The sequence below is a fragment of the Anomaloglossus baeobatrachus genome, chromosome 1, assembly GCF_048569485.1.
Source record: "Anomaloglossus baeobatrachus isolate aAnoBae1 chromosome 1, aAnoBae1.hap1, whole genome shotgun sequence".
NCBI lineage: Eukaryota > Metazoa > Chordata > Amphibia > Anura > Aromobatidae > Anomaloglossus > Anomaloglossus baeobatrachus.
In genome coordinates, this window is record NC_134353.1 from 956,375,103 (window position 1) to 956,397,606 (window position 22,504).

A 22,504-nucleotide genomic window follows, 5' to 3' on the forward strand; every position below is an offset into this window, starting at 1 on the left:
GGTTCGGATAGCAAGAGACACAGATCTGTCTCGTCTATTAGACCTCTCAACAACTTTGCTGCAGTGTGCGTTTTATCATCTAAAGACAGTCATTTAAACAGAGCCTATTGCTGCTTCACCGAGGCAGTGCTTCCAGCTTGGGACTGATGGGGAGGGTAATTCAGACCAGGATGAAAGGAACTAGAGGCAGGATCCTCCAAAATTTCTGGTAGAGGGCCACCTGTGGGCCTTCCCAAATGTATGAAAGAGGGCCTTTCAAAATGTATGAGTGAGGGCCCTCCAACCATTATGGTTAAGGATTGCATGTTGAGTCTGTGGATATGGTGGAAAAAGGAGCAGCAGGAGAACCACCCCCCCCCTCCAAAAAAAAAAGATCCACAGATACCATTTTGTGTGCAGTGTGTCTGGAGTTAGTGTAGGGGCAGCTTGTTGTGTTGGTCATTGAAGGGGCAAATTTTACAAAATCTGTTTTATTCTTTTCACAGAAGATTGTGGCATTATACAGAATACATATGAAGAGCAAGTAATTGTCCCAGATCTACCCTCAGTCCTTCACACCCAGGATCTGTCATCTGCTACTTCTAAACAATGTGTTGATTCACTGCAGAATGTTCAGCAAAATAAAAGCCACAGAGAGGGTGTTAAACAACAAAGAGCGCACATGGGGGAGAAGTCGTATTCATGTAATCTATGTAGAAAATATTTTACCCAAAAGTCGGCTCTAATTTTGCACAAAATAATTCACAAAGGAAAACCATTTTCATGCCCAAAATGTGGAAAATGTTTTAGTTTGAAATCACAGCTTGAAGTTCATCTAAAAACTCACACAGGGGAGAAGCTATTTTCTTGTTTAGAATGTGGGAAATCTTTTATTCGGAAATCACATCTTGATGTACATATAAAAACTCACACAGGGAAGAAGCCATTTTCTTGTTCAGAATGTGGGAAATGTTTTAGTTGGAAATCACAACTTGATAGGCATATAAAAACTCACACAGGAGAGAAGCCATTTTCATGTTCAGAATGTGGGAAATGTTTTATTCGGAAATCACAGTTTGATGACCATTTCAAAACACACACGGGGGAGAAGCCATTTTCTTGTTCAGAATGTGGGAAATGTTTTATTCGGAAATCAGAGCTTAATGTGCATCTAAAATCTCACACAGGGGAGAAGCCATTTTCATGCTCAGAATGTGGGAAATGTTTTAGTTGGAAATCATCCCTTAATATGCATATAAAAACTCACACAGGGGAGAAGCTATTTTCTTGTTCAGAATGTGGGAAAAGTTTTACTAGGAAATCAAAGTTTGATGACCATATAAAAACTCACACAGGGGAGAAGCCATTTTTATGTTCAGATTGTGGGAAATGTTTTATTCAGAAATCAGAGCTTAATGTGCATCTAAAATCTCACACAGGGGAGAAGCCATTTCCATGTTCAGAATGTGGGAAATGTTTTATTCGGAAATCAGTGCTTAATGTGCATCTAAAATCTCACACAGGGGAGAAGCCATTTTCATGCTCAGAATGTGGGAAATGTTTTCATTTGAAATCACATCTTTATTACCATATAAAATCTCACACCGGTGAGAAGCCATTTTCATGTTCAGAATGTGGGAAATGTTTTATTTGTAAATCACATTTCGATAGGCATATAAGCACTCACACAGGGGAGAAGCCTTTTTCATGTTCAGAATGTGGGAAATGTTTTATTATGAAATCAACACTGGATCAGCATATTAAAACTCACACAGGGGAGAAGCCATTTTCATGTTCAGAATGTGGGAAATGTTTTGTTCAGAAATCACATCTTGATAGGCATATAAAAACTCACACAGGGGAGAAGCCATTTTCCTGTTCAGAATGTGGGAAATGTTTTATTCGGAAATCAGAGCTTAATGTGCATCTAAAATCTCACACAGGGGAGAAGCCATTTTCCTGTTCAGAATGTGGGAAATGTTTTATTCGGAAATCAGAGCTTAATGTGCATCTAAAATCTCACACGGGGGAGAAGCCATTTTCATGTTCAGAATGAGGGAAATGTTTTAGTTGGAAATCATCCCTTAAAATGCATATAAAAACTCACACAGGGGAGAAGCTATTTTCTTGTTCAGAATGTGGGAAATGTTTTATTAGGAAATCACAGTTTGATGACCATATACAAACTCGCACAGGGGAGAAGCCATTTTTATGTTCAGATTGTGGGAAATGTTTTATTCGGAAATCAGAGCTTAATGTGCATCTAAAATCTCACACAGGGGAGAAGCCATTTTCATGCTCAGAATGTGGGAAATGTTTTAGTTGTAAATCATCCCTTAATATGCATATAAAAACTCACACAGGGGAGAAGCTATTTTCTTGTTCAGAATGTGGGAAAAGTTTTACTAGGAAATCAAAGTTTGATGACCATATAAAAACTCACACAGGGGAGAAGCCATTTTTATGTTCAGATTGTGGGAAATGTTTTATTCAGAAATCAGAGCTTAATGTGCATCTAAAATCTCACACAGGGGAGAAGCCATTTTCATGTTCAGAATGTGGGAAATGTTTTATTTGGAAATCAGTGCTTAATGTGCATCTAAAATCTCACACAGGGGAGAAGCCATTTTCATGCTCAGAATGTGGGAAATGTTTTCATTTGAAATCACATCTTTATTACCATATAAAATCTCACACCGGTGAGAAGCCATTTTCATGTTCAGAATGTGGGAAATGTTTTATTTGTAAATCACATTTCGATAGGCATATAAGCACTCACACAGGGGAGAAGCCTTTTTCATGTTCAGAATGTGGGAAATGTTTTATTATGAAATCAACACTGGATCAGCATATTACAACTCACAGAGGGGAGAAGTCATTTTCATGTTCAGAATGTGGGAAATGTTTTGTTCAGAAATCACATCTTGATAGGCATATAAAAACTCACACAGGGGAGAAGCCATTTTCCTGTTCAGAATGTGGGAAATGTTTTATTCGGAAATCAGAGCTTAATGTGCATCTAAAATCTCACACAGGGGAGAAGCCATTTTCCTGTTCAGAATGTGGGAAATGTTTTATTCGGAAATCAGAGCTTAATGTGCATCTAAAATCTCACACAGGGGAGAAGCCATTTTCATGTTCAGAATGAGGGAAATGTTTTAGTTGGAAATCATCCCTTAAAATGCATATAAAAACTCACACAGGGGAGAAGCAATTTTCTTGTTCAGAATGTGGGAAATGTTTTATTAGGAAATCACAGTTTGATGACCATATACAAACTCGCACAGGGGAGAAGCCATTTTTATGTTCAGATTGTGGGAAATGTTTTATTCGGAAATCAGAGCTTAATGTGCATCTAAAATCTCACACAGGGGAGAAGCCATTTTCATGTTCAGAATGTGGGAAATGTTTTACTTGGAAAAAACATCTTGATAGACATATAAAAACTCACACCGGGGATTAGACATTTTTATATTCAGATTGTGGGAAGTGTTTTATTCAGAAATCAGAGCTTAATGTGCATCTAAAATCTCTCCCAGGGGAGAAGCCATTTTCATGTTCAGAAAGTGGGAAATGCTTTGCTCACAGATTCACTTTTGTTAGATACATGAAAATTCACACAAGGTAAAAGACATGTTTGTTTAAAATGTGGGAAATGTTATAGCAGTAAATCAACTCTTGCCTTAGATCAGTAGATGGCATGCTTCCAAATTGTGGTAATGCATTTTTCCCATCGGCCGTGATCTGCCTGGTACGCATACACAGTTCTCTTGCGGTCTCCTCCATCCGTGCGCTGCATCTCTATGCACTGGGCCTCCGTGATCTTGTGATTTCCACGTGACCCAGAGCCCGATGTGGTGCGCCGGTTGGGCGGGCCCGCTTCCAGGGACGCTCATGCATCAATCTCTGGTGGGTCATGCACTGATTGGACACTGGACCTTTTTATACTAATGTTCATGCACATGAAGTCACTTCCTGACGAAGGGTCATGCCAAAACAGCCGTCGGGTGGGCGCTCTTCGCTATCAATAGCGGCAAGACTTTTTTGCAGTGCAGGATTACGCGGTCTGGTTTGATCTCTGTATTGAACTTGGTAAGCGGATCTTTGTTTACTATCTTAGATGATAGTATGTTCTATCCCTTGTATAATCTATTTACATATGATCCCTTCTGTATGATTTGAAATAATATAACATTTATCACACCAAGGGCTCTGGTTACTAATATGGAATACATAGTTGCGTTTAATCAGTGCCATTAAATACTCTGTTAGCACATTGCAATTTACATTCCCAGATCCTTTGATGTAAATCTACTATAGGTGGTTATTTTTGTACACATTTCAGTTTGTAATCCTTGGGCTGTTTATATTACTTCGATATACTTAGCATTTGCAATTTTTTATATAATCTGTGCCTGCCTGGATTACCATTTTCCGGTATTGTAATTTATACCTTTATTAATATCTATGTATACTTTAACATTTAGCAATTACACTTGCTGTGGGAATTGTGTGCCCTTTTCCTGACCTGTGTGGTCACATTTTTCACCCCCACTGTATCACCTTCTATAACTTAATAAACAATTTTTTGCATTAATGTGATGTCTGATCGCTTTTTCTTTTTTTGTCATTAGCTGACGTCAGACATACTGGCTGATGGCAGGTGACGTCTCCTAGAAATTCCAATGCTGGGGGCTGACAGAGGCAGATGAAACCGGTGGGGTCTAGTGCAGGACCAACAGAGGAAGCCACCTGAAAATGGTGCTGTGTTGGGCGAGTACCAGGGGAAAAGCCTGTTAGTGTGAGGGATCTTGAGGGAGGGTCGGTGGCAAAGCGAGACAGAGAAGGGGAGAAGCAACCATTTCGGTACACCCCAGAAGAAACAACCCGGACACCAGAGTCCGAGTCTGCACGGGTCAGTCCCAGCAGAAAAGTCCGGAAGGCGAGGGGGACTTCAGTCTCCCAGCACAGAAACACTTGTAGCACAGCCATCAATAGAGCCAGGGACCGCAGCAGAGTTAGTGGTGCTCAGGAGAACACTTCATTACGCCTGCTATACAAGTGAAAGACGCAGGAAAGGTCAGGGCCAGGATTAAAGCAGCCCAGGATTTAAGGGGGCTTTACACGCTGCAACATCGCTAATGCGGAGTCGTTGGGGTCACGGAATTTGTGATGCACATCCGGCCGCATTAGCGATGTTGCTGCGTGTGACACCGATGAGCGATTTTGCATCGTTGCAAAAACGTGCAAAATCGCTCATCTGTGACATGGGGGTCCATTCTCGATTATCGTTACTGCAGCAGTAACGATGTAGTTCGTCGCTCCTGCGGCGGCACACATCGCTATGTGTGACGCCGCAGGAACGAGGAACCTCTCCCTACCTGCCTCCCGGCCGCTATGAGGAAGGAAGGAGGTGGGCGGGATGTTCCGGCCACTCATCTCCGCCCCTCCGCTTCTATTGGGCTGCTGCTCAGTGACGTCGCTGTGACGCCGCACGGACCGCCCCCTTAGAAAGGAGGCGGTTCGCCGGTCACAGCGACGTCGCCGGGCAGGTAAGTATGTGTGACGCACCTGCACAATGTTGTGCGGCACGGGCAGCGATTTGCCCGTGTCGCACAACAGATGGGGGCGGGTACCCTCGCTAGCGATATCGGGACCGATATCGCAGCGTGTAAAGTAGCCTTTAGACACACAGCAATAAGGAGGTCTCAAAACTCACAGATGTGGAAATCCCAACTGCCACCTGACCACCCGGACTGTACCCTGGACTTATCCCTGCTAACATCAGTAAAGATGCAGAAGGAAAGACCCGGTGTGTGTGTGACAGTTATTGCTATCCAAGGTCCTGCTCTCACTACAGACTGTGTTTGCGTAAACATGGGGAGCCACATCTCAGCAGCCTTGAAGAGACCGATATCAAGACTTGTGTGGTAAGCTGTCTCCCTGTGTGTGAAATCTCGATATTTTCCAAAGGCCTCGGGGACATCGCTCCTTCATCATCACCTCGGAGGTCTGCAAGCAGCGTTGGTAACATTACCGAGAGCCGTAGGTGGCGTCACAAGACACTATTATTTAATTTTTTTTACTATTGTTTTTATCAGACTTCTTTTAACTACCACCAGGGCGACGGGACCGGGCACAGCCACCTGTGACAATCCCCCGAAAACTAAAATCCTGAGACCGGGTACACCACGGCCCTGGGTCAGGCAGCTCCACCGGGCCAGAGAGACAGAGGATGCCTCCGCTGGAGCCTGGGAACAGGAGCGTATGGTAATACTGCAGTGGGAGCTGGCAGGTGAGAGAGAGGGCACCCCCGCTGGCCTGGGAGTGGGGACATGCGGGGATATTGCGTTGGGTCCAGGACCGGGCGCTACACCTCTCAGTGGCAGTATATCCATATCTTCATCAATTGTATTTTAAAATCCCCAAGGAGCAGGAGTGGCAAAGCAGGAGCCTGCGCTGCAAACTTAAGAGCTTCCTGCAGAACTTTTCTTGAGTATGGCGGTGGAATGTACACTGCCACTCTGATATATGGAACGCCAACCAACTGTGCCAATAGACAGACATACCTCCCTTCTTCAGCTATCTAGACTGACTGACATACAAAAGGTACATTTCAGTGTACTAGCAGGCTGACCCCTCTAGCATAGTGTGAGTTAGTAGAGAGAACGTGATTACCAAAATTTGTGAATAAGAATAGCAATGGTAAAAAAATATAACTTTTAATGAGTGATATTAAAATGACTCAAGGTCCAACAAATATCATCACCTAGTGATCACTAGTACCACAAGAAAATATATATTAGCACCCTGAGAAAAACAAAATGCAGTTTACAGGAGATAGGGGACTTCAATTAAACAACTAGTACCCCTCTCTTCCTTCTCATAGGTCTTCAACCTATACACTCACTCGCAAATTGATGTCATATGTATAATACGATCAAAAATTGCACACAGATAAAGTGCCTTTGTGCATTGAACCACACAAAGTGCCATTGTGCAACAAGTAAACATATGACTAAAGTGTAATATGCACATGTAAACAGGACTGAGTACAACCAGGGAATAAATAGAAGACTTTTTTTGTTGTACTGAATGTGCAGCCTAAAGAAAAATCAAAGTGCTATAAATTACAATTATGGGTGGCAGTGATGTACGAGCTTACCAACCAGCCCCACTGCTGACCAAATATACTGGTATTACCTCTAGAAAGATGAGGGGGGGCAGGATTATGGGGTACTCGATCCCAGGAGGTGTATAGCTGGGGAAATCTCACTTGGTGGCCGTTGCCCTGGGTGCTTTTTAAAAGGGGGGAATATTTACATGGGAATTACGAAAGAAAGTTTATACGTGACGCCACTTGCGGTTTGCGGCTATGTGGATGGAGCCGCCGCTGCACACTTCTTGTTACTAGGGCTGATGTTGGTGGTAGCCTGGATGTTAAGCCCTCTGCAAGCAGGGCCAGGCCCCAGAGGGTAGGTGATTCAGATGGGTGTAGAAAGAAGTTAGGGCACACAAGGGGTTGCAGTGTAACTGGTTCCTTTACTCACAGTAAGATGGAAACTAGTCACCCGAGGAAGGCTGGTTTTGACCGCTTGTCCCCTTAGTCCTAATGCCGGTTTGGTGACCTGGTGGCTTCTTTCCCCTGCACCTGACTTTGGTTGGTGGGTCCCCGTGGCTTGGAGAGGCTGGGGGTCCCCTCCTGGTAGTCGCTTAACGGAAGTCCGTATGATGGTAGCGTAAACCCTGTGGGGACAGAGTCTCTGGTCCTGTCCCTGGTTGTCCCGTTGCTACTGTGTCCCGAACTTCAAGGTCAGTGAGGTCCTTGATGGTCCCCTCACTGTGCAGATTTTATCAGGTCTGCTTGGAGCGTTTGCCTGACCTAGGATTGTGTACCCAGTTGGTGCTGTGGTTCTGGGAGTACTCCACTGTACTCCACCGGCAACCAACCGCCTGGGCCCTCAGGTCACTGTCACACCCCTGTCAGTGCTTCCACTTGCTCCCTCCATCGCCAACTCACTCTCTGTCTCCTCTCTGACTGTCCATTGTCTGCCCCCCCACCTGGTCACCTAGTGGACTGGATTGGCTCCACCTCTAAGCGGCCATCCTTAGGTCCAACCTTAGTCTGGTACCAGTTTATGGGGAATTTGGGGAAAAACAGGGATTAACTGGAATGTTTTGTTGTTACTGGCACTGGTCTTCTGGGTCCCTGGGGGTAGGCCCTGTATCCTGGTGGGGATGCAATACCTTGTAGCTCCCTGATGGCGTCAGGGGCACTACATTCCCCCGTGGTTAATTCCAGCACGTCCTCGGGCTGCAAAGTGATATAGGTTAACACTTTTATTTTGCATATTAAACATCAACATTCTTCCCACGCAGGGGAGGTTTTGGCTTTAACGTTGCAACTAGAGTACCCCTTTCCCTTCACCCATCACCCAAAGGTCCTGGTCCCAAAACTCTCTAGGAGGCAGGTCACCGTTTTCTCTGGTGATCAGGTCTCGGCTGCCTCTGCCACAGACCTTTCCTGCACCCATCCTCTCCTTGGTGGCGGTGTCAATTAGGGTCCACTGGTAAGGTTGTACTCTGGTGCTGCACAACTGGTGCAACTATTTACAGGGTAAAGTTTTTGACTGCTGCCAGTCCTGCAGTCTGGGTCCATTTTTATCAATTATGCAAAACCGGTTAATGCAACATTTTTAAACTCTTATTTTCTATATTTAAACTGGAACAATCAACAAAAGGAACATTTTGGGTAGCTTAGCAGGTTATAGCTACCAGGGTACTGGAAAGGGGCCAGAGATCAATTGGCCTCCTGGGATCAGCACTTACTGTCTGGGTACACTGATCCCGTGCACCTCTACTGCCTCCTGGTGGCAGCTGTGGAACTGGTGCTGTAGTAGGCGTGTTGGGGGAGACCTCCAGAGGGTCTCTCTCTCAGGGTCTCAGAGGAAGATTCCAAATCAGAACTGTGCAGATGTATATGAATCAGTAGAAATGACCACACAGAGGCATGTCTCTATCCGGGAGAAGCTAGATGCTCTTCTGACCCTTGTATTCAACACATAGCATATATATATACAGCTTACTCAATATATCCACGTGATCTATTACCCAATAAACTACCCGCGCATAGTTCATTTCTTGTACGAACAGCCTTAGCAACATTCGTTTGTAAAACATTTAAGTGTGTGTAGACATAGATGAGAGTCTATGAATGGAACAATGTCAGTTACTTATTCTCTTCTATTCATGAATGTCAGTTAGCCATCTGAAACTGCAGATAAGCATTCTTCTATGACTAGAAGAATTCTAGGTACATATCTGAAACCACAGATAAGTACTGTATCTCTTCCATTCATGAATGTCAGTTACTCATTCATGAACTAAAACTTATTCTAATCAGCCCTGAGCATAATTTGTTTTGGTTATACATTCCGTTAATATTTCAATTAGGTATATATGGAGAAGCAATACATAAAGCATTCAAAGGACAGATTATATTATTATTATTATACTGGACAAACGATTCATAGCCTAGGCCTTCACAGTCCCCCCTTAATAAGATTGTCTTCTTACACCATGAGGGCTACCCAGAGACTACAGTGTCCCACAGCTATGGTATATAGTAGCATGCTAGTCACGCCCTCGGGTCTTTCCTAACATCTTCACCTCAGTTCCCACAGACGGGACCTGAGCCCCGTGTCGCCCTTCTATAACAACCTCCTAAGTTTGACTTTCGGTCGTTGAGCTTTGATGGTAACCATTGTGTCAGTTTTGGAGGGGGCTACTGGTGTGTGTAATACTGAAGGGAAGGTTGCCATGACTATAGCCTCGTTTGTTCCCTTATTACAAATCTTCTTACAGCAAGGCAAAATACAGTAAACAGTAATTATAGCAAAAACCAACACTAGAAGGGTTATAATCCCTACCTGAATTAGTATCACTTTAGTAGTATTAGTGTCACAAGTCATCCAACTAAACCAATCACCCCAAGGATTGGTTACCCCTGAATTTTCTTTCAATTCTTTAGATAAGGAATTTAATTGTTTCAGGGCCAGAGTGATCTTACCGTTTTGGCCAGTTTCGTCAGGGACATAAGTGCAACAGGCTTCCCCTATCATTGCACAAACACCTCCTTTTTCTGCTAACAACATATCCAGAGCCATCCGGTTCTGGTTAGCTAGTAGGGTGGTTTGACCCAACTGGATTGATAATCCAGTTAGTGCATCCCTTGAATAATTAACAAACCTTTGCTGATTGTAATACAGGTAATTTATCCATGCAACATTTTTATTAACCGTGGTGATCGGAATTAGAGACTCAAACCCTGCTGCTACTTCGTCTCTTGCTTTATACTCATTTGGGACTCCCGTTGGGACTCCAATTACATCTATATATACATGCGGATCCTCCAGCAGATCATTAGTCGACACAGCTCTACGGGCCCTACCCATACCTTGTACACTGATTTTTATCTGCTCAGGGGTAACTTCATGATTTACTGGTGCTATAAGGATAGGCATTAATACTTTCATCAGGGGAGTTCCAGCCTAGATCTCACTTTCAGGTTCCCACATAACCAATATATATCTGCTACCGAAAGGGTGTGGTTATGGGTCAACTGGGTTATATTTGCATCATCTTTTTCAGTGATATTATGGGAACAGTAACCGGATGGGAATAGCCCATAATTTCTTTGGGCTCATGTATTATTCAAAGTAATGCAGGTATAATTACCGGGGTATATTGTGATTCCTTGTGCTGGTTGGAGCATTTTGATTACTATAGGGTACTTATTTTTCCAATCCTGACATTCTGAACCTTCCCCATCGTTTTCCCGGTGTAGGCTAAGGAAACAATTTAATACCTCATCCTTAATATACAAAGGTACTGAACCAAGGTGAGGCCGGGCAGCAGGGCAAAACTGTGCAAAACTGCCCTTTGGTGCCCCCCCTACTGATTTTTTACCCAATTTCCAGGAAACAAATGAGGACAGGAGGCCATTTTTTTTTATATCCTAAGAAAATTGATCTCTTCAAATGTACAATAAAGTCCTCCAGATTTGTGCTGGAGAATCTGCTTGTTAAATCCACATTAATTCCACCACATCTGAAATTATTCTTATTGGGGTCTTCTCATCTTGTACATTCTGTATGCCTGTATATTACATTATGGATGGTACATATGGATCCCACAATGGGGCGCACATGTATCTGCATAATGAGGCGCTGCCGCTCTTCGTGGAGAGATGATATAAATTCCTATACACTTAGAGCGATGCAGGTCGTGGTCCCATTTGTGGGATCCTGAGGATAAATGTACCAGATGATACCAGACAAGGCACCATGGAGTCGACGGCCGATGCTGTGTCCAAAATACAGATGTTAAAGGGGAATGTAAGAAATTAGAAAAAATCTCTGCTTTATACATAATAAAGAGTCCTCAGGTTATATGTGTCACTGCCTCCCAGCTCCACTGACCTGAGGTGCAGCACCACATACACACCATAAGGACGGGGGGGGGGGCTGTGTATGTGTCACTGCCTCTCAGCTCCACTGACCTGAACAGACTGAGGTGCAATATCACATACACACCATGAGGACAGGCGGCGCTGTGTATGTGTCACTGCCTCTTAGCTAAAATGACCTGAACAGACTGAGCTGCAGTACCACATACAAACCATGAGGGAGGGGCACGGTGTATGGAATAACTACGGCATATATACTGTACTCCCTTTATTAACCAGACTGGGATCACCCCATTTGGCAATGCAAATAATTTTGTTGGAAAATTTGTAAAATAAATCCACGCCGAATAATGTAATATTCTGCAGAACTTCATAATGCACACCTCAGCTGCTGCAGAACCTTATCATACACACCTCAACTGCTGCAGAACCTCAAAATACACACCTCAGATGCTACAGAACCTCATTATACACATCTCAGCTGCTGCAAAATCTCATAGTTCACCTCAGCTGCTGCAGAACCCCATAATACACACCTCAGCTACTACAGAACCTCATCATTCACACCTCAGCTGCTGCAGAACCCCATAATACAAACCTCAGCTGCTGCGGAACCCCATAATACACACCTCAGCTGCTGCAGGACCTCATCATACACACTTCAGCTGCTGCAGAATCTCATAATACACCTCAGCTGCTGCAGAACCTCATAATACACCTCAGCTGCTGACAATGCATTACATTGATAGAATGGCCTTCATACCGACACTTAAAGGGGTGGTTCACCCATATTTTTTATTGTCTAGATCGATATTATATTGAGAAACAAAGTTTCTCTCAAATACCTTGTGTTGGCAATAGTGCCTGTGAGAGGCGCTATTGCAGACCGCTGCTCCCCGTCCAGTGACGTACCCGTCCAATGCTGCCTCGTCACATCCGTGCAGCCGGCTACATTCTGAGCCCATCTGCTCCCTGCTCCTCCTCCCTCACAGCACGTCTCTTGCTTGCAGCGTTCTGCGAGGAGGGAGGGGGGAGCAGGAGACGCTCTGTGCTGGGAGGGAGGAGGAGGGGGGAGCAAATGGGCTGTGACAGCAGTGAAACACCGCTCACAGCTCAGAGTCTGGAAGAATGCGGCCGGCTGCACGGATGTGACGAGGCAGCATTGGACGGATACGTCACTGGACGGGGAGCAGCGGTCTGCAATAGCGCCTCTCACAGGCACTATTGCCAACACAAGGTATTTGAGAGAAACATTGTTTCTCAATATAATATCAATCTAGACAATAAAAAATATGGGTGAACCACCCCTTTAAGGCCCCATCACACACAGAGATAAATCTTTGGCAGATCTGTGGTTGCAGTGAAATCATGGACATATTGTTCCATTTGTACACTGCCACAAACCTGGCACTAATTGTCCACAATTTCACTGCAACCACAGATCTGCCGCAGATTTATCTCTGTGTGTGACAGGGCCTTAAGGCTAAAGCGGGCTTTACACACAATGACATCGCTAACGAGATGTCTTTGGAGTCATGGAATTTGTGACGCACATCCGGCCTAGTTAGTGACGTCATTGCGTGTGAAACGCAGGAACGACCGTTAACGATCAAAATTACTTACCTAATCGTTGATCGTTGACACGTCGTTCCTATCTCGATTATCGTTGCTGTTGCAGGACGCAGGTAGTTCGTCGTTCCTGCGGCAGCACACATCGCTATGTGTGACACTGCAGGAACGAGGAACATCACCGTACCTGTGGCCGCCCGCAATGAGGAAGGAAGGAGGTGGGCGGGATGTTCGGCCCGCTCATCTCCGCCCCTCTGCCTCTATTGGGCGGCCGCTTAGTGACACCACTGTGACGTCAAACGAACCGCCCCCTTAGAAAGAAGGCGGTTCACCAGCCACAGTGACGTTGCTAGGCAGGTAAGTACGTATGACGGGTGTAAGCGATGTTGTGCGCCACGGGCAGTGATTTGCCCATGACGCACAACCGACGGGGGCGGGTGCTTTCACCAGCGACATCGGTAGCGATGTCGCTGTGTGTAAAGCCCGCTTAAGTTCACACAGGACATCTTTTGGTGCATTTTTGAGATCACAAAGATGCACCAAATGCATGCATTTCCTCCTCCCAGCAAAGTCTATGGGATTTCGATTTTGCTGTCCACACTGGGCATCTTTTGTTGGCTGCATCTTGGTTGCGTTTTTCAAGATGCAGCATGTCAATTCTTTTTGCGTTTTCATTTTTGAACCCTTCCAGTCAATAGATTAGACTTAAAAACCGCATTGGGCAAAACGTGGTAAAAACACGTCAAAAAAACATTGCGTTTTTAATGCGTTTTTGCCGCGGTGCGTTTTTGGTACATTCTTGGGACAAAAATGTTGCATATTTGTGGTAAAAAAAAGATGCCCCGTGTGAACATACCCTAAACCATTCCATGTGATGTGCAGACAGCAGTGAGGCCATGTAACATATGAGACTCCAATGTTATTTTGCTACCAGGTAAGGAATCTGACGGCTGATTCCTCCTACACGACCCCCGCGTGGAAGGAATCAGACACCGGCTCCATTATTGCAGTCGTGTATATTTTACTCTGATGCTTCCACATTTCAGATTAAACACATTTTATCTCCGGCCGAGGACGATGCAACTAGGATGAGGAGCCCGGCAGGCCGGTGCCCAATTGCTTCTCCCTGCTCTGCTGTCCTGGACTGACCGGTATCTCCCCTGGGTTTGACATTCTGCACATTGACTGGTCGAACCCCCAAAATGTGTAATATACACTGTTAGGATTTAATTTGCCAATTTGAGTGGTCATATGATCACTCACAAGGGATTTGCAGACTCGGGATCATCTTCTGAATGACGTCTCCTCCTGCTTCTCTCATTGTTATCATTTTCTCATTGTTATATTTTTCTCATTGTTATAATTTTTCAATTTGAGAGAAGGAGGAGGAGACGTCATTCGGCAGATGACCACACATTGCAAATCACAAGTGAGTGATCAGATGACAACTACTCGAATCGGCAAGTGAAATCCTAACACAGCGCATATTACACACCTATATGATATGGCAGGTCAATATTCAGAATTACATTACATTACACACTACGTGACAGGTACAGGGCATATGTAGGGTGTATAATCTAATATATAAAGCTGAGTGTATGTATGTGTGTATGTATGTGTATGTCCATTAAGGAATCCGCACCGCCACATTTACAATCACAAAACTTTGCACAGACGCCTCATGTGACCCAGGGAACATCATAGACATTTTAACCACGCACTTTACAGTTATTTGCCGAAAAACCTGCTTACATTAAAATCAATGGAGCTGGGAGCTACAGGTCATTAATAGGAGCTGTATTTGGTTGCTATAGGCAACAAAGGACATTGTTAGTATAAGACAGGTAATGTGTCAGATAATATGATGTCGATAGAGAGAAACACAGAGACACAGACACACACACAGAGACACACAGTGTCACACACACAGAGACACACACAGAGACAAGAGACACAGAGAGACTGATATAGAGACAGAGACACACAGCCTGATACAGAGACACACAGGGACACAGAGTCTGAGACAGAGACACTCAGAAACACAGAGACAGTCACAGAAACAGACACAAAGAGAGACACACACAAAGTCTGATGCAGAGACACACACAGGGACAGAGACACACATAGACTAACAAAGAGGCACACAGAGACAGATACAAAGACACAGACACACACAGACATAGAATTGCAGAGACTGATATAGAGACAGAGACAAAGAGAGAGAGACACAGAGACACACACACAAACTGATACAGAGACACACAGAGACTGATACAGAGACTGATACAGAGACACACACACACAGAGACATAGACACAAAGACTGATACAGAGACACACAGAGACAAGAGACACAGAGAGACTGATATAGAGACAGAGACACACAGACTGATACAGAAACACACAGGGACACAGAGTCTGAGACAGAGACACACAGAAACAGAGACAGACACAGAAACAGACACAAAGAGAGAGAGACACACACAGAGTCTGATGCAGAGACACACACAGGGACAGAGACACACATAGACTAACAAAGAGACACACAGAGACAGAGACAGACAGAGACACACAGAGACAGATACAAAGACACAGACACACACAGACATAGAATTGCAGAGACTGATATAGATACAGAGACAAAGAGAGAGAGACACACACACACAGACTGATACAGAGACACACAGAGACTTATACAGAGACACACACACAGAGACATAGACACAAAGACTGATACAGAGACACACAGAAACAGACATAAAGAGATTGATGCAAAGACACACAAAGACACACACAGAGATAGACTAATACAGAGACTGATAAAGAGACACACAGAGACATAGACACACAAAGACTGATACAGAGGCACAGAGAAAGATACGGAGACTCACAGAGACACAGACACACAGAGGCACAAGTACAGAGAGACGGACATACACAGAAACACAGACACACACAGAGACACATTCACACACAGAGACACACAGAGAGACAGACAGAGGCAGAGACACACAGAGACAGACACATAGAGATACACAGAGACAAACACACACAGAGACCCACAAAGACAGAGACACACAGAGACGCAGTGACAGACAGACAGAGACAAAGACAGACACAAGAGACACATATATAGTCAGAAAGACACACAGACAGAGATACTCAGAGACACAGACACAGAGATAAACACAAGCATAGACACACAGAGACAGAAACACACAGGGAGAAGGAGACAGACAGACAGAGAGTGGGAGAGAGGGAGAGAGACAGTTACTATCCCGGGCACCGCCAGGTACTACAGCTAGTAAATATATATATGTATCTATTACCCCCTACACATGCTCTGCACCCACTCTGGCCGCAGCTGCAGGGCCCACTGGCATCACGTCACAGGCTCACCCTGATGTCATTACACCTATCCAGGGCCCACAGCTGCAGAACAAGGGCGAAACAGAGAGCCAGTGGCCAACTGCTCCTCAATGGTTTTCAGCCATGCATCCGAGAAAATAGCAATGGCCTCCATCACCCACAGGCCCAGTCATTTTGCCACTGCATAAATTACACCATATACATAACACACACATAGATACTATAGAAAAGATAGATGGATGCAGGGTCGGACTGGGGTGTCTGGGGTCCACAGGAGGAGTTAACTCTAGAGGCCACACAACAACTATGCAAATAGCTGCAGGAGCCCCCACACAACATGTTATGCACAGCAGGAGCCCCCACACAGCCTCCTATACACAGCAGGAGCCCCCACACAGCATGTTATGCACAGCAGGAGCCCCCACACAGTCTCATATGCACAGCAGGAGCTACCACACAGCCTCCTATGCACAGCAGGAGCCCCCACACAGCCTCCTATGCACAGCAGGAGCCCCCACACAGCATGTTATGCACAGCAGGAGTCACAACGCAGCCTTCTACACACTGCAGGAGCCCCTACACAGCTTCCTATGCATAGCAGGAGCTCCCACACAGCCTCCTATGCACAGCAGGAGCCCCCACACAGCCTCCTATGCACAGCAGGAGCCCCCACACAGCCTCCTATGTACAGCAGGAGCCCCCACACAGCATGTTATGCACAGCAGGAGTCACAACGCAGCCTCCTATGCACAGCAGGAGTCACAACGCAGCCTTCTACACCGACTGGCGATTAGGATATATACCCCCTGGTCCTAATCTGCCGGTCCCCCCGTAACAGGGTGATTGGTTTAGTTGGATGACTTCACTGAAAGGGATACTAATTCAGGTAGGGATTATAACCCTTCTAGTGTTGGTTTTTGCTATAATTACTGTTTACTGTATTTTGCCTTGCTGTAAGAAGATTTGTAATAAGGGGACAAAAGAGGCTATAGCCATGGCAACCTTCCCTTCAGTATTACACACACCAGTAGCCCCCTCCAAAACTGACACAATGGTTACCATCAAAGCTCAATGACCCAAAGTCAAACTTAGGAGGTTGTTATAGAAGGGTGCCACGGGGCTCAGGTCCCCTCTGTGGGAACTGAGGTGAAGATGTTAGGAAAGACCCGAGGGCGTGACTAGCACGCTCCTATATACCATAGCTGTGGGACACTGTAGTCTCTGGGTAGCCCTCACGGAGTAAGAAGACAGATAATCTTATTAAGAGGGGACTGTGAAGGCCTAGGCTATGAATCGTTTGTACAGTAGAATAATAATAATATACTCTGTCCTTTGAATGCTTTATGTATTGCTTCGCCATATATACCTAATTGAAATATTAACGGAATGTATAACCAAAACAAATTATGCTCAGGGCTAAGTAGAATAAGTTTTAGTTCGTGAATGAGTAACTGACATTCATGAATGGAAGAGATACAGTACTTATCTGTGGTTTCAGATAGGTGACTAGTATTCTTCTATTCATAGAAGAATGCTTATCTGTACTTTCAGATGGCTAACTGACATTCATGAATGGAAGAGATGCAGTACTTATCTGTGATTACAGATAGGTGACTAGCATTCTTCTAGTCATAGAAGAATGCTTATCTGTACTTTCAGATGGCTAACTGACATTCATGAATAGAAGAGAATATGTAACTGACATTGTTCCATTCATAGACTCTCATCTATGTCTAAACACACACGAATGTTGCTAAGGCTGTTCGGACAAGAAATGAACTATGCCCGGCTAGCTTGTTGGTTAATAGATAACGTGGATATATTGAGTAAGCTGTATATATATATATATATGCTATGTGTTGAATACAAGGGTCAGAAGAGCATCTAGCTTCTCCCGGATAGAGACATGTCTCTGTGAGGTCATTTCTACTGATTCATATACAAAAAAAAAAAGACCTATGTAATGAAACGAGTAAATCGAGCCAGAAAATAAATTCCATATATAAAATTTAGAAATCTTTATTGAAAAAAGTTAAAATTATTTCCTAAAAAAGAGGACACTGACAAAGGTTCACGGTTACCAAAATGCTAATGTACATACAAATGGACATGCATAAATATAATTTATTACTTGATGAGACACACAATAGTCACTACAAGTGCTGCCAGGTGGATATAGAGGAAACAAGTCTCCTCAAAAGTACAAAATGGACCCCGCCAGACTAAGGCTATTTGCTTTTATATATTTCCATGGGGATACCCCTAAGGAGGAAGGGAGAAAAGAACTCCAACCAAACGTATACCACTACATATAAGAATATTATCAGATCACAATATTCGCCATACTCATATCATCAAACATATTCACCATGTTCATATCTCAGCCTAAATGGCGTATAATAAAGAGGACAAATCCACAGATAAACTGGGAGAAATGTGATGAAAAAGAGATCTCCTAAGAACAAGGGGCAGGAGCGAGCGATGATAGAAACTACGCAATTAACTCAATCAGAGGAGGTACAATGTAAAGAACCCCAAAGATAAGACACTTGCTGCCATACCATAAAGTTTATACATAAAGACAACAGCCGAATAATGGCAAATGGTAAGACTGGCAGACAGCTGTATAGGTGGTTTAGAGATGAACAAAACCCAAAGTGGGACAACAGCAAGGAAGTATAGAAACAATCCAAGAGGCAGCGGAAAGGTTACCTAAAATAAGCGTGTGCTCAGAATATGGCAGCCGAGAACCATAAAGAATGCCCCTACGCGCGCGTTTCGCGTCTAGCTTCTTCCAGGGGGTGCAGATAGGCAGTATACCCAGGTTTTTTATACTCACTACAGGCCGTGATGATTGATGGCGCTCCTGCGTCCCGCCCTGCCCCCACGACCGCCGGGCGCGGCGTCTGACGTCACCGCGCTCAGCCCACGTCAGACGCGTCATGACGTGGACGGAGGGCGGCGAGGTACATACGACGCGTTGCCATAGCAGTCTGGGAGCCGGCCGGACACAGCAGCGCACGTCACGGTAGATCATAGAGCCTGAGCAAAACTCCATAGTAACATAATACCGGACCATCGAAGCATAAATAAAGTGAAAAAGTGCATAAGTTTAGGAATGCAACCATCGAAACCATATGGTATGCATATATTATATGTTACATTAAATAAAGTGAACAGTGTTAAGAAAAAAGAAGGGCAATAAATAAATAAGAACAATAAAGATGTAAGATAAAAAAAGAAGTAAATAAATAAATAAAGAAAGATGAAAAATATAATGAAAAAGAGATAAGTGACAGTGATAGCAGATACACATATAGTGGAATCAAGTGAGGTCAATAAATAGATATATTAATATATTAAATTAATACATACATAGGTGACATACAAAATAAAAATTAGTGGAATCAAGCCTACTAGATAACAATTAAATACACAACGCGAAAGGTCAAGATGACGAAATTAATAAATGTGGCCGGAAAAAGACATAAAAAGAGACATGACATCAATGGAAAAAGATAAAAAATATAAAGAAGAAAAAAGGATCAAAAGTTAATAAAAATAAGGGGGAAAAAAATATAAACAAAAGTAAATAAATGAGAAATTGTAACAAGAAAATAAAAAATAAAAATAAAAATGAAAATAAAAATAAAATAAAACAATAAAAAAATATAATAGAGGTGATAAAGTGGAAAGTGCAAATAGGTAAAAACTACAAAAAGTAGCACAAAAGTTATTTTATTCGTTGAAAGGTGCAGGTGCAGCTGATGGATTCATAGGTCCGTGGAGTAGCCCAGGTAAAATTTGTGGAGTCAGGTCTATAAATAAAAACATGAAAGTTAAAAAAGTTAAAACCAGAAGTGTTTATTAAAATGATACCAAGGGTATACAAAGATAATTAAAAATCTACAGGAAAGGGGCAAAACTGAGTACATCATTGAGGCCATTGGGGCGGACACATCCAATTTTAGAGATCCATCGGGTTTCCAGCTGAGCCAGTCTTTTTTTGTAATCTCCACCTCTCTTATCCAGATTAATCCGATCGATGCCAAATGCCCGCAGACCGCTGGCATCACAATTATGTTTAGATCTGAAATGTCTGGGAATAGGTTTCAGAGAAGAGATGTCTTCAACTGTTGCTGCCTTCGCAATATCCCGTACATGTTCTCTTATTCTAGTTTTTAATTGCCGTGATGTCAGACCAACATATATTAATTTACACGGACAGACCGCATAATATACAACGTACGTGGTATTACAGGTGATATGTTGGGTAATTTTAAATTGACGAGTACCATCACTGGATGTGAAATCAAAAGCCCTGATCATATTTGGGCAAGCAATACAGTCATGGCAAGGAAAAAAGCCCCATTTAGGGCCCATTGTTCCAAAAGGATTCCTTTCCCTGTTGGATCCCTCATAACAACTATGGGTGAGTAAATCACGTAGATTCGGAGATCTCCTATAGGTGATGGAAGGCTTGTCAGTAATCGATTTTGACAAAACAGGGTCAGCAGTCAGTATAGGCCAAAATTTGTCCAAGGCCATCCTAACCTCATGCCATTTAGAATTATACGTGCTGATGAATCTTACCTGTTGGTCAGCTTTAGGAGTTCTTCTAGAATGTAGAAGTGTTTCTCTCTTCGTTACCAGAGCTCTTTGATAGCCTTTCTTGATGCTCCTCCCCGTGTAGCCTCTATCCTTAAAACGACCCTTAAGATCTTCCGCATATCTGTGAAAAGTTTCATCGGATGAACAAATCCGTCGAGTTCTCAGGAATTGTCCTATGGGAATGCCAGAAATTAAAGGGTAAGGGTGGGACGAAGAGGCATGTAATAGTGAGTTCACCGATGTGGACTTCCGATGTACCTCTGTTTGTAGAAATCCAGTGTAATCCTTAAAGACATGGACATCCAAGAAGTCAACATCGGATTGGCTATAGTGATATGTCACTTTGATATTCATCTGGTTATGATTGAGTTTGTGAAGAAATCCTTTCAAGGCATGTTCGGAGCCCTGCCAAACCATAAATACGTCGTCAATATACCTGGTCCAAATAAGGACCCCTTCGACAAATACCGAATGTTCAGGTGAAAAAAAGACCTCCCTCTCCCACAGCCCCAGGAATAAATTTGCATAGGAGGGCGCAAAGGCCGCTCCCATTGCAGTACCCTGGAGCTGCAGGTAGAGGGCGCCCTTGAACAAAAAATAATTATGTGTGAGGGCAAAATCAATCAAAGAAAGCAAAAATTGAGTTTTCTTAATGTCTAAAAGAGACATACTCAAAAGCATTTCTACTGCCCTCATACCATCCTGGTGCCGAATGGATGTGTATAAGGACTCGATATCACAAGTCACCAACCACATATCCTTCTCCATCTGAACATTTTCAATTTTTTTGAGAAACTCATTGGTGTCTTTGAGATAAGATGGCAAGCTCTCCACAAAAGATTTTAAATGAAAATCAATGTACTTACCTATTGTTTCACAGAGACTACCATTTCCAGAAACAATAGGACGACCCGGAGGGCAAGATAAATCCTTGTGAACTTTTGGTAACAGATACAAACAAGCTGTCCTAGGACAGTTCGGTAAAAGGCCATCTCTCTCTTCTTTACTGATAGTACCCTCTTGAAATGCATTTTCTAAGAGTTGAGCAAGTTGAGCCTGAAAAGAGGAAGTAGGATTGAAAGTGAGTCTCTGGTAACACGCTTTGTCATTTAATTGTCTAAAAGCTTCCTTCTCGTATAGAACACAAGGCCACACCACAATATTACCCCCTTTGTCCGCTGGTTTTATTACCACATCTTTCAATTTTTTCAAATCTTGTAGAGCTTTCCTATGTGCTACAGACAGATTGTCATTGTATATCCTAGTGGAGATCTTACCAAACTCTTCTGTTACCAAACGGACAAAGACATCAATATCTGGGTACATAGTCAGAGGTGGGAACTTCTGAGGCAGTAGAGGTGCACGGGACCAGTGTACCCAGACTGTGAGTGCTGATCCCAGGAGGCAAAGTGATCCAGATAACAAAACATTCCAGTTAATCCCTGTTTTTCCTCAAATTCCCCATAAACTGGTACCAGACTAGGGTTGGACCTAAGGATGGCCGCTT

At 43.7% G+C, this 22,504-nt stretch overlaps 1 protein-coding gene and 1 pseudogene across 1 annotated transcript; both read left to right on the top strand.

The window, feature by feature from the left end:
* Positions 1-491: 491 nt before the first annotated feature.
* Positions 492-4,576, top strand: LOC142257488 (uncharacterized). Its single transcript, XM_075329625.1, has one exon. The coding sequence runs from the start codon at positions 662-664 to the stop codon at positions 2,033-2,035; it is 1,374 nt and encodes a 457-aa protein (XP_075185740.1). The 5' UTR covers positions 492-661; the 3' UTR covers positions 2,036-4,576.
* Positions 2,069-21,480, top strand: LOC142260775 (uncharacterized; annotated as a pseudogene).
* Positions 21,481-22,504: the final 1,024 nt, after the last annotated feature.

What these genes read in the sequence shown, in the direction of transcription:
- LOC142257488 (XM_075329625.1), top strand. Translation starts at nt 662, where the DNA reads ATGGGGGAGAAGTCGTATTCATGTAATCTATGTAGAAAATATTTTACC.